This window comes from Alosa sapidissima, chromosome 12 (genome assembly GCF_018492685.1).
Source record: "Alosa sapidissima isolate fAloSap1 chromosome 12, fAloSap1.pri, whole genome shotgun sequence".
Lineage (NCBI taxonomy): Eukaryota > Metazoa > Chordata > Actinopteri > Clupeiformes > Clupeidae > Alosa > Alosa sapidissima.
Window position 1 is genome coordinate 23,159,779 of NC_055968.1, and position 12,824 is coordinate 23,172,602.

At 43.3% G+C, this 12,824-nt stretch overlaps 1 protein-coding gene across 3 annotated transcripts in view; it reads right to left on the minus strand.

The window, feature by feature from the left end:
• Positions 1 to 3,030: 3,030 nt before the first annotated feature.
• The window catches only part of nos1apa (nitric oxide synthase 1 (neuronal) adaptor protein a), a 105,054-nt gene continuing 95,260 nt past the window's right edge, over positions 3,031 to 12,824 (minus strand). For all 3 annotated transcript variants that reach the window (XM_042057694.1, XM_042057693.1, XM_042057695.1), the window contains 2 exons: positions 11,556 to 11,865; positions 3,031 to 8,902 (listed from right to left, as the gene is read on the minus strand). In XM_042057694.1, the coding sequence (XP_041913628.1) occupies positions 8,242 to 8,902; positions 11,556 to 11,865 (971 nt within the window). In that variant the 3' untranslated portion in view covers positions 3,031 to 8,241. The remainder of the gene's footprint in view (positions 8,903 to 11,555; positions 11,866 to 12,824) is intronic.

The following is a 12,824-nucleotide window of genomic DNA, read 5'->3' on the forward strand; positions in this document are numbered from 1 at the left end:
AGACATGGACAATAAGAAAAGGCTGTCTGCCTGGGCCAGTCTTGTAACACCAAGTCAGGGAACTTCACTTTTAGAATTCTAATGAAACGGTGTTGAGACAGAAAAAGTTCCCCTTTCGTTCAGTCTGTGTGGGACAGCTACTTTGTCCATATTGAGCAAGAAGTAGGATGGTTATAAATCTCAGAGCACCGTCATGCAGAGGAAATTAACCATACCATTTCTCTCCGCTCTATCAGTGCATCATATTTCACTCCATGAAATGAGTCAGAGATGCATATCTGTCCCTTCCTCTCCCTCTCAAGATGCTATTCATGTCTTTACTTATAGACTACCACCTTCCCAGCCTGTTACCTACTGTGTGCTACATGTCCATAAGATTACTCACTGTGTCCTCACATGTCCTGTCTCATCAGCTATCAACATGATGACCATTACAAAAGTAATCAGAGGTTAAATCATACAATTGAGCGTTTAGTACTTTTTTTTTTAACATTATGTTTATTGGATTTTTCAAAATGTACACATCATAAACCTCACATACATAACCTGCCATACACATAACTCTTATCAGGATCTACATATATGCATGTGCACAAGTACATACCTATACATATATACACATACACACGTCCATGTCAATAAAAAGAAAAGAAAAGAAAAAAAAACCCTGCTTTTTACTTAAAACAATACTGTAGCATGAATCAGTTACTCAGTAGACTTCTAAGTAGAAGATTTTCGAGGTATTCAGTAAATTGACCCCATAGTTTGTAAAAGCCCTGAATTTTCCCTTTGTTGGCATGTGCTAGCTTTTCCATGGCTATGCAGTTGGAAAGGTTCTTAAACCATAATCCCACTGAAGGTGTCTCAGTGTTGAGTACATTTTTTGAAATGTAAACTTAAACTTAAACTCAGTGACATTTCTGCAATGCTATGCAATACCAACCTATCTACACATCACATGAACATCATTTCCCCATCACAACAGATACAATCATTCTGTGGAATTCAGTACTGACACAAGCTTCTTTTCCGATTTCGACACCTACTATTCCCCCTCCAAATCACAGACCAGTCACAGATTTCCCACTAGAGTGGAAACACTTTTAGCTGAATTTCATCTATGCATCCATCCAGTCTTCGCTGTCTCAGCTGTGTGTGTGTGTGTGTGTGTGTGTGTGTGTGTGTGTGTGTGTGTGTGTGTGTGTGTGTAATGGATGCTGCCGCTGCTGCTGCTCCAGATATTCCGTGAGCAGCCCGGAGGGCTTTTCTTGAGCACACACACTGGTGTGGTGGTTAACCACGGAGACAGGCTGGAGTGGCGGAATGGAAAGCCTGGCCCGCTCGTCGCATATTCATGGATCTCTGGGTGGTGCCTGACGGCGAGAAACCCAATTATGCTGGGCTGGTCCCGCAGAACCAGACCCTGAATTATAAATGTGTTCACGATGTTTCAATCACACACACACATGTGCGCACGCAAAGCCCACTCGACGTAAATCCACCCAACTCCAGGATTGTGGATAAAGATGCAGAGATAGTGGGAGATCATGTGTGCACATACTGAAGGCCGAAGAGTGCAAAGAGTCAAATGCATGGGTTGTGTAATCTGCAAAGCACACACGTGGAAGGCATGTCACAGACACCACACCATGCATGGAGCCGACATGCTAGATGATATCTATATAACCCTACACACAAACCTTGACAGCCTAACAATGTGTGCTGCTGACATGACTTCAAATAACCAGTTCAGTGGAATTCTTGTTTCACATCTGAGGAGGTGAAAAGAAGAATATTGAACAGTGCTTTTAACTTGCAGTTTGCCAGTTGGGCCTTGACAAATTGATCCTTCCTATGAAACACACATTTTATATGTGCCTTTGAGTGAATGTGATCAAATACCATAAGTTATTGTTCTCCCATAAAGTGGATGGAATGTGGGTAATGGGTGCCTTGTTTTGAGTAGCCAGACCCAGTAATATAGCTCCATTAGTGTATGGATGGAGGAATATGGGGAGCAACTGATGTGACTTTTTGAGGACAGAGATCATACTGATGATGACATATTATCAATACCGCTCCCTTTACAAGAAAAAAAAAGGAATTAAATATAAATCATACGCCATCTTCCACATCCCACGTGAGTTCAACTCAATTGCCGTCTCAGGTCATTAAATGTCACACTGATCTAAATCATGCTGGTCTTAAACCAGAATGGTAAATGAGTTTCCTCCATCTCCAGCTTACTTTATTGCTAATATGACAGTGACAAATATGACTTTCATGTCTCTCTGACATCCATGTTCCTTCAGGGTTTCAAATGTGAATGCCCTCATTAGGTGAGTGTAAGTATTAAATCTTTTAAGACAAGCTTCCCAGCACATTTATAATTCAAATAAAAGGAGAGTATGAGAGTGCGGTGTGCCCTGCAACTTGGTTCTTCCATGCTGCTAACTCTTTCTACTTGATCATCCATCTTTGCATTAAGTATGATTCCATGGTTGAGAGAAGAGAACATTTCCTGAATAAAACATAAATTCACACAAAATCATCCTGATGTTAGAGATCATACTGATAGCAATCTGAAGAAGATACATGATGATTAGGTAGTATAACTGCCTCGGTGCAAGAAAACAAGAGGCCTAATTGATCTGTGAATCAAAAAGGGAGCGCAAACAGGAAGCAATTAGTTGTCGACAATTGTACCATATGTCTTTTGCAAAAAAGTACTTGCAAACAAGTACAACTTTGTGTACCTACATGGCAGCTCTTTTGATTGACCTAAATAAAAAATACAAATGGCTGCAAGCCCCCGCACAATCTAGTTCTTGCAGACACATCAATACACACCCACACTCTCGCTCCGAGATCAGAACTGTCAAAAATGTCACGCCAACAATTCTTCTTGCCAAGCGGTTCTACATGATACTGGCATTACTTCTGGTGTGCTATATCCCACCAGATCCCACCAACATGATAAAGCTGCCGACACTGTATTCTCAGTGAAATGAAAAACAAAACAGGCTTTAAAAAATTGTCATGTTGCCTTTATTAAATCACAGATTCCCTTGTACAAATACATTTACAGTACGACTTGAACCCTCTTTTCTGCCCATTCGTTTGTTCATCTTTACCATGGCATCCTCATTCATTCATCACCAGACTGAGTTGAAAAGAATCATGAAAACATTGCACTGATAAAAATGGCTTGTGCATCAGAGGCATCACTGATTTTGGTCACAATATTTCCAGGGACAGCACAAAACTGTTAATGAAGTGTCACCTACATGTTACATGAAAAGCACGTCATGAGAAAAAGCTAAAACAAGGAAACCTCTCTTCTCTTCAAAACAGGACATACCAACCATCATCACAATACATTTCATTCTTTTTACGGGAGAGGAGGGCCTTTTCTAGGTAAGTAAATGCTAATGTAAGTTGACATTGAGGCATGTTTGTGTTGGAGGGCATCATAGCACAAAGAGCTTCCATCTTCAGCAGGCTTGCAACACTATATTTGCAATGCATTCCATTCATATGCTCATGAAATGAATGACCCCACTCAGTGCTCTCTGGGTTCAGCGTAAACATGAACAAAATGACAGACATTTTCTGCTGGGGTATGCCTGCCACGAGTACAAATACCCAAGTCTTGTTTGTTGTGACAGAGGTGGCTGGCAGACAATGCCACAAGCTGTCACTCAGTCCTCTGTAGATCTCTGACTCAACAGGGACCTGGATGCCCATCCAAACAAGCACCAGCTAAACAGGAAGCATCTCCGACACTCATCAGTTGCCATGGTTATTTGTGAGGGAGAAAAAAGTAATGAAACACAGGCTATGCCCAAACTAGACAGGAAAATATTCAAGTCATTGAAGAGCCTAGAGCTGAAGTTCCAGTTAAAGTAGCAAACAATTCTAGCCTGGGTGAATCCAGATGAACCAGTTAGCAAATTTGAATTTGTTCTGCAGGTCCATTTGGAGACCTTCCCATTGAAGCCGATTTCCAAATCACAAAAAACCTGGGAACCAATCATATTCACTTATCTGGCATGGGGCGGGGTTTATATGAAGACAGACGGGTGTACAGTTAACCGTGCTGTTCAACACAACCAATGGCTGCGTTGGTTGTGTCAGTGTTAAAACTATATGGATGTGTATATTATTTGGAATTGCTGTTTGCTGTACTTTGGCAAGAATTCAATGTCCCAATTTCAGTTTAATTTCACTGCTGGTTATGCCCCTTGGATCTTGGAGATGAATGAAAGGTCCCCAGACCCATTTTCAATCTCAATTGAGATTTGAGAAGAGGTCTGGTGCTAGCCAGGCTAATCCATTCCTCTACAATGCCATAACTCATAAAACAGTTGTAACGTCTACACATGTGCCATATGTTATCTTGATAATGAAGGCTGTCTGTGTCTTCATAAGACAAGATACTATCTGTCTCACTTTCCTCAAACTGGCTCCGCTTCTCCTCTGTAATCTCATACATCTCATTCACACCAACTTTATCAGACTTCATCACGTGGCTTGACACACATTCCAGTCTTCCAGTGGAAGCAGCAATTATTCAAAACCCGCACAACTCGGCTGAATGAACCACAGCGAATCCAGCCAGCAAAAAAGCCCTCAGGGGTTTTCAGACCAACTTACAGTTAAGTAGCATATTCCATTTTTGCTATCGCTACAATTTTTCCAGTTTTTCTGCTTGAGATCTGCACTTGACTGACTACACTGAGGAGAGAGGCCTTTGGGAGAGGAGAGAATCTTAAGGAGGAAATTGATGAGTTTCACCAACATTCCTCTCTTCATACCTCCACTTCAGCCCAAGAAGTGAGCTGGCATGCTCAAATATAGATGTCAAATATGACTTAAAAATCTTTGGTCTAGGTAAACTAGACACCATGCTTTGTGTATATACATTGACAACATTACTAAGACATTCCTCCTCCACTTCAGCGCTTAGGTAGCACGTAGATTTATAATAGATTAGAGTGGCATCCTACTATTTACACACATTATTTCATCTAAATGTCAAATGCAAGTCTTGTTTTGGGCCATTCCTGAAATAAACCATCTTTGTCACAACTTCCCCATGGCAATTGAAAGGCACACAGAAGGTTGTTTTCAAGGAAGTGGGAGGATTATCAACTAACAGTTAACTAAGGAATAGAAACATGTTCGCCATTACCTTCAAATTCTAATGAATATAGGTTTAAGATGGACATTTCGTAGACTAAAGGCCTACACACACGGCCGGCGACGCAACAATTTATGGCAGGCGACCAGCAAAATGGAATAGAATCTATTGAAGTGAATCTGGAACGACCATCGTCGTCGCTCGACCCTTTTTTTTGATACATCATAATAGAAAACAGCTGTCTGGCCACTGAATCGATGGGTAATCGCGTCGCCATCGCATTGCGTTTGTTGTATCGCCCGCCGTGTGCGGTGGGCTTAATGCAGCATTATGATGGTTCAGCCTCCCTCATACAATACACTGGTAGTGCACAGATTAGCCTGAGGGGGAAAATGAGACTAACACTGACTTCTCTTCAAAGCCTTCACAAGTACATCACAGCGCCTAAACTCATTTCTTTCCTTCATTGAACCATGGCATTGAAATTCATCAGACCATAGATAATTAACAATTTACAAGTCATTACACATATATAACTCAATCATGATAAGACAAAAAAAATTACAGTCTATAATCTATAAAGATTTCTTTTTCCCCTAAAACATTCTCTAAAAGTACTAAAATACATCTCAATGTTTTGATAAAATGAATTATAAACCCATCCCCCCCAAATATACAGAGTAGTATTTCTTTTGAAAGGCATCAACATTCAGTAAAAGTAGTTTACTTTACATTTTATGACCCAATACCAACTGAGTGGTCATTACTAATGAAGAAATACATCTTCAGACCTCCCCACCTTCCATTAGTGTTCCTCTCAAAGTACTGATGAAAACATCGATCATATTTCAACATACAGAAATGTTTTCCGACCACATAAACCAAACCAATTACACACCATTAAGAAACAGCCGGTTTACAGAATTAATTACTTGATTATTGCTTTTCATAGTTAGGCATTAGTATAGAATAATCTATGTCAATCAAGTGGTAATTAAAATATAAATCTGAATACATTAAAATGTTCATTTCCACATTCCATGTTCCACATTCCCAGTCTTGGTAACTGATTATTTTATGCACCACTGGTCCATTCCATTATTCCTTCATGTCAGCTGGATCAGCAATACGGTGCAGAGTTCAGACATCATTATCGGTGCAATGTGCAGCCACAGTTAAAAAGCCTACATGTAGCTAGGACTAAAATACTCATAGCAGGTCTAAGGGCTGCCTTTTCTTTATCAGTCATTTCATAAGTGGTTATCCTCTTCAAGTAGTGTTTAGACTTTGAGCTCATATTGTTGGTTTAGTGTAAGTTAATTCTATTCTTTGAACACAATGGAGCACAGAAACAGCTCTGAAGTGTGTCTAAGGAGAAGTGTTAGAGTGGACAGCTGAGGCATCCAAAAAGCATCTGTATTTTAGACTGTTCCACTGATACTTTTCTGACATAAGGCAGGTCCCAAGTTATGCTCACAAGGCATTATGCCATGAGGGGGGAGTTATGTAGGTTTGTACATCATGACAGCACACCACACAACCTCTGTGACTTTTCTAAGGCAGTCAGTCTCCCTCAATGGGTTTACTGCAGAGTAGAGGAGTTCCCACAGCGCAGCAGCAGCACCGGGCCACAGTCATATGAGCAGAAGGGAGACTTTGCACAAACAACAGGATGGCGGCTGGATTAGTGGAAAGTTAGAACATTCCGGGGATTTTTCCCCCTCCAAGGCCATGCTCATACCTCGGCGCTGACGGACACCTTGTTATAAGGCTGCTCCAAGGAGCCTCTGGCCCAACCTTGACGTGACAAAACCTACCGCCACTGTGCCACCTGCACCTAATGCACTGGCTAACTCTAACTCCGGAGTGAGTGCCCTGAACATCCATTTTCATATGCAAAAGGCCATTAAGGCGCAGTGGTGCCGGCGCTTCTAATTGAGTCAGAGGGGCCCATTTCAATCTGCTCCGTAAATCTCCACGGCAGCCAAAGTGGGGTGGTAATACGCTCACTTCATCACCTGGAGTTCCAGCCATCGCTCAGTAATTAAAGACGCAAGGCAACATGGCCACAGTCACCATTAGCAGGCTGGTGGAATGGGAGCTGTGTCCCTGAACCTCAAAGACAAAGAAGCCTTTCTCTGCACTCGCAGTAGGCTGACATTTTTCTCATTCTCAGACCTGCTGGGAGAAGAGTCGCATCAGTGGTTCGAGTCCTTCGGGGGCATTAAGGATGCTCAGAGATCTGTGTTTATATTAGCACTGCAGCCATGGCAGATTTGACCCCATTTTAGTGTTCCAGTGACTGCATTTCTATGATACAATGTGTCTGTTCTGTTAAGCTCATAAAGGTTGCTTTCTGAGAGATAAGAGGTACATTTGTGTCTGTGGTGAATGGAAGACCAGTAGACATGATTGACTGACAAGGACAAACAAACAAACATCAAACAGTATCAAAATGTAAAAATTATTAACACTTAGGTATTAAAATATATTACGACCATGGAACACAATTTTAACTTTGGTTTGGCTGTCAGTTAAAATAAACAATTTTTCTATTTTTTAAAAAGTCTACTTTCTTATCTAAAAAATTCTAAGAGCATTTACCCAAATTTGTGTACATAATTTTACACAAACACTAACAAATCCAGTTTCCTTCAGTACTGTGAAACAGTTCATCATGATTAAAACTCTGTACTAAAACTCAATGGAAAGAATATTCTGGAGACGCCGACATGCTAACATTGGGATGCAACGGTCTGCCACTTTGGTACAGTCCCCTTAGGAAGTCATCAAGTCCCTGAACAGAGACCTGCTGCTTCGGTGACATTTACAAGGAAGTGTATAAATGCCAAGCGCAAACCTGCTTCTCACCTGGGGCAACTACAAATCCCCAATACATCATGTTCAAACAGCTTAGATATGGTATTTTTAAATGTCGTGACTACATCCATTCTTAGTTGAGTGCTACAATGTCTTTAGGATTATCTGTTTCAGCATGTTCAGGTTAGATGACTGGCCCCGAAAGTGCCCCTTCCCCAGTTGAGCCAGAGGTGTGTGTGTGTGTGTGTGTGTGTGTGTGTGTGTGTGTGTGTGTGTGTCTACTCGAAAGAGAGCAGGTCAGGGTGTGGCTCCTCGTTCTCCATGCTGGGCGATCTCTTCCTTGGCGTGCCGTAGTCCACCGAGCCATTCTCCAGCAGCTCCTCGCCAACGCTGATCCGGTAGTTGCCTTTGCCAGGGCAGGGCGTGGAGGCCAGCCGTGTCTCCGAGCCGGCCAGCTTCTGCTTGGGCTCCAGGGTGTCCTTGTGGATGAGGTCCGGGACGGAGAGCTGGATCTGGGACTGGTCCTCGTCCTCCCCATCCTCTGCTTTCTTCACCTCCTCCATCCCTTCTTCTGCCATCAGTGCATCCAGGTCGGTGACTCGGCTAGATCTTCTCTCCTCTCTCTCCTCGGTCTGCTGCTCCCCACGTTTCATCTCCCCATCCAGAGCGTAGGAGAGCCCCAGGGACATTTTCTCCGACTCGCTCCCCGAGTCCTCCTGGGTGTCTCCTGATGGCCGCTCGGGTCCCTCCTTCCCTTTGCCGATGAGAGGCGTCTTTTCCGGGGAGGACAAGAAGGACGAGTCGGAGGCCTCGGGAGAGGCCACCACGGGGTCAGAGGAGATCATCATGTCCTGAGTGGTTTTCAGGGCCCGCGGCACACGCTTCTTCCCCGTGGGCGGAGGAGGGTCCAGTCGAGGAAAGCCATCAAAGGAAGCGTGACTGCCAGAGAGACAGAGACAGAGAGCGCTTCAGATCTACCAGATGTCACTTTTAATAGATACACTTGGCATCATCCAGTGTTTACTCTGGGAGCCATCATCAACTTCAGCAAAGTTTCATAGGCAAGCCTGTGGTTAATGATTCCTGATTATTAATCAGATGTGCAGATGAAATATAATACATACTAATCTGATTTAAAGGCATCTAAACTATTGTATTCAATTTTGTAACAAGTGTCTGTAATGGACAATGGCAACCCCAACTCGGCCTTTGCATTGTTATACATCATACAAGAGACCTCTGTGACTTTCTGTGAAAGCACAGACGAGAGCAATAAAGCAAAGAGAAAAAATACACCTGTGCATTATTCCTCCCACACTTTAATGAAGAAAATGCATCAGGCGATCTCTCCTGAAATATCCAGGTCAAACATTTAATGAAATGTTTTTCTTTAGTGGTGGAAACTAAAAGCATGTAGGAGAGAGAGAGAGAGAGAGAGAAGGAGACCAGAAGGGTGAAGTGAAGGGATTGGATTGTTGGTGGAGGTCAGTGGGGTCGTGTATGGGCTATATGATAAGTGGTGTCAGAGACAGCCGGGGCTGCTGGCACACTCCATCACCTTCAGAGCTGAAGGAGAACCAGGATGAGCTGCTGGCAGCCCCATGGCCCCTGATGAGCGTGCACTTCAGATGCGGCTCAGGGTGCAGTCCTATACGGGAAATGACAGACAGGGGGGCTCGGGCACGGGAGGTCTCTGGCATTCTCCTATAAAGAGTAACCCGAGGGCCAGGGGTTGCCAGGAGGGGGTTAATTAACTGCACTGCCAGAGCCTCAGGTGATTATTTCAGAGTGCATTAAGTACATTTGAAAGTATATTTGAAATCCTCTGGAGACTAAAGAGATAGGCCCAGTTTATAACTGGGCAATATGTCTATAATAACATGTTAAAGTGCTGTTGGTTGATGTATATGTAGGGCAATATACTAGTAGAGTATGTGCAGTGTGAACTAACTATGAACTGACCCTAAATCTCCAGCCCGTTTGAAATGACAGTTGACAAGCAACGCAAAGATGACAGGATGACAAACATGACTGATGGCTAGGCAAGTAGAAAGAACACCATGTTTGCACTGAGCCAACGTGTGTGTGTGTGGGGGGGGGGGGGGGGGGTGGGGGGCAGAGAGTCTCTGATGGGCTTAGGAGGAGTGTAACCTCTAATAAACCAGTAAAACTCCAGTTTATTTCCCAAAAGGTCAGCTCGTCCTTGTGGCTGTTGGAATGTCTGGGCGGCACGGCAGTCTGTTTTGAGAGCGCCCAGCTTTCCCACGCGATACACGTCTTCAAGTCTCCATGGCAATGACAAACACTCTCTCTCGGTGATGAATAGAGATCCATGACTACAATGTGTGCCATTTACAGCTGGGTTTTAAAAATATCCTGACTGTCTGATTGATTTCTCTGATGATCATAAACTACATTTCGTCTGGCAACGTCCGCTGCTCATATTTCAGGTGTGTGGGGAGGAATTAAGTCTGTAATGGGCCAAGTGTCAGCCATCACATTCTTCATCTACCAAAATATGTCCTGCAAATCATTGAAGCTAGCTATTGTTTACTGTGGACGTGTAGATTTGAGAAGCGCATATATCCACACCATTACAAAAGTCAGTGACTATTGAACGGCACTGAAGCAGGGGGAACATGTTAAAAGCTCCAATTGCTGTCATTTCTAGCCATTGACTTTGAAATTGTGACCAAGAAAGGTTCTCATCTTTCCAACTGTGGGTTAGCAGATTGGGGGAAAATTGTGGTTTCTAAATACAGTGCATACTGCACATGCTACAATAGTATACATGCATGTGGCATATCCATAAATCCTATTGAAATAAAATCTATTTGTAATGAGCAGAAATGTGAACTGCCTTTCCTCATAAACTGATTTGTGGTGAGCGATTTGAATGTATTCCACAATAGTGAATTCCAATAGCCATTGCAGTGGCTTATCCACAAACTGGTTTGTCACTCACAATCAAGTCATGTGTAAGCGCCACTCATGGCATTCTGAAAAGCAGAGCAGAGGAGAGAGATGCGATTTTCTAATGGAGATAAGGCAGTTTGGGCTAAATACCAAACACACAGACAGGGCAGACGGAGCACTGTTTACACAAAGATGGATTGCTGCTCTTTATCAGAATGCACTGGAGAATGTTGCTGCTACTATGGTTACGACAGAGAAAAAGGAGAATGTTGTGTTTGGCAGAGATTGCAATGACTTAAATTAAATGTAGGGGCAACATGTTTGTAAAAGTAGGAGAGGTTGCCATTTGTAGTGCATCTATGAGCTTTTATTTATGTTTTTATATTATTATTATTTTGTGTGTCATTTATTCTATCTTTTGTTTTGTGTTTCCCACATATTTGAGTGTCCTCTCTCAAACCATGTTTGAAAGATATATGTGAAAGATAACCTATACTCCACTGGTTGTTGTTGAAAAAATAAATCCTGACAGGACGAACAGGATCCTGTTGGACAGCCTTATAACAAACTATTTCTCCAGTTTTTTTACATCACTGTCAAATGCTTAGAAATATGTAAAATGTGTTTTGATATCAACCACCACAACAAAAATAACTTCTTGTCTTGGTTAGGTTACCTGTTGCTAACGCCGCTATGAGACCACACCACTCCCACGTTCTTGTTCACCTCCGTCACCCCAACGTCTCCAAGGCTGTTGGGGTCCTTGCGTCGCAGGAGGTCGTTGACCTTCGCCCCCACGGCCTTGCCCAGATTGAGGGCATTCTTCAGATGCTGGCTGCTGCCAGTCCTCTGCCCTGCGAGCCCAGAGCCATCGCCCAGGCCGCTGGATGGGCTGGACATGCTGCCCACTGAGCGGCGGCCAGAGGACCTGGAGCTTGGAGGCTTCTGCTGGGCCACCGTGGAGTTCTCAAACATGCTTTGGTCAACTGTAAAGGACAGAGAGGATCAATCAGATGATGTGAGGACAAGTGAGAAACCACAAGTACTCCTCCAGAGAACAAATCCTCTCTAAATTATCTGAAAGCTGGGAGCTCTACAATACATCAAAACATTATCTTGGGGGATCCAATTAAGAAAACTTAGCAGTCAGATTTACAGAAGGTATTAGTGACCGTAAATCTATCAAGGTCAAAACCCTTGGGGTAAATCTGGCTCTAGGCTTTCCAGTTTTGAGAGAGAGAGAGAGAGAGAGAGAGAGAGAGAGAGAGAGAGAGAGAGAGAGAGAGAGAGAGAGAGAGAGAGAGAGAGAGAGAGAGAGAGAGAGAGAGAGAGAGAGAGAGAGCGAGCGTAACACATACAGTACTGCAGAGGCACAATGCTGCACTACACATCGAAATGCAAGCGATGGACATGACACATGCAAATAAACGCACGAGCACAATGGCAATGAGGCTGCTGGGGTATATATATATCACACACTCTCAAGCAGAAAGGGGGTGGCTGGTGCACTCGAGCATCTTACCTCGTGGAGAATATTATTGCTCGGCAGGCGTATAAGTGAGACATAAAGAGCAAGTCTTATGCAGGTGCACATTTGCATACAGAATAGAGGCTCAAAACACTTAAGATGGGTTGCAAATCATCAGTGGGGGGGCTGTGTATGGTAGACATAATTGTCTATGCGTGTTTCACTGAGGTTTTCCCACATTAGGTTGATTGTTTACATATGGAATGGACCCCTTTACCTTCACCATCACACATTCCTGGATACCTTATCAGTAGTCGGAGTGTAATTTTCTAGAAACCACGTATTGTATGCCCCCGTGAGGAGCTCTGACTGTGAACATGCAAGGTGCATCTCTGCAGAAGAGCCCAGACATCCACACAGACTGGGGAAGATTAAATATCTGTGCGTGAAAGAGCCTCGACTTTATGGATGTAACCT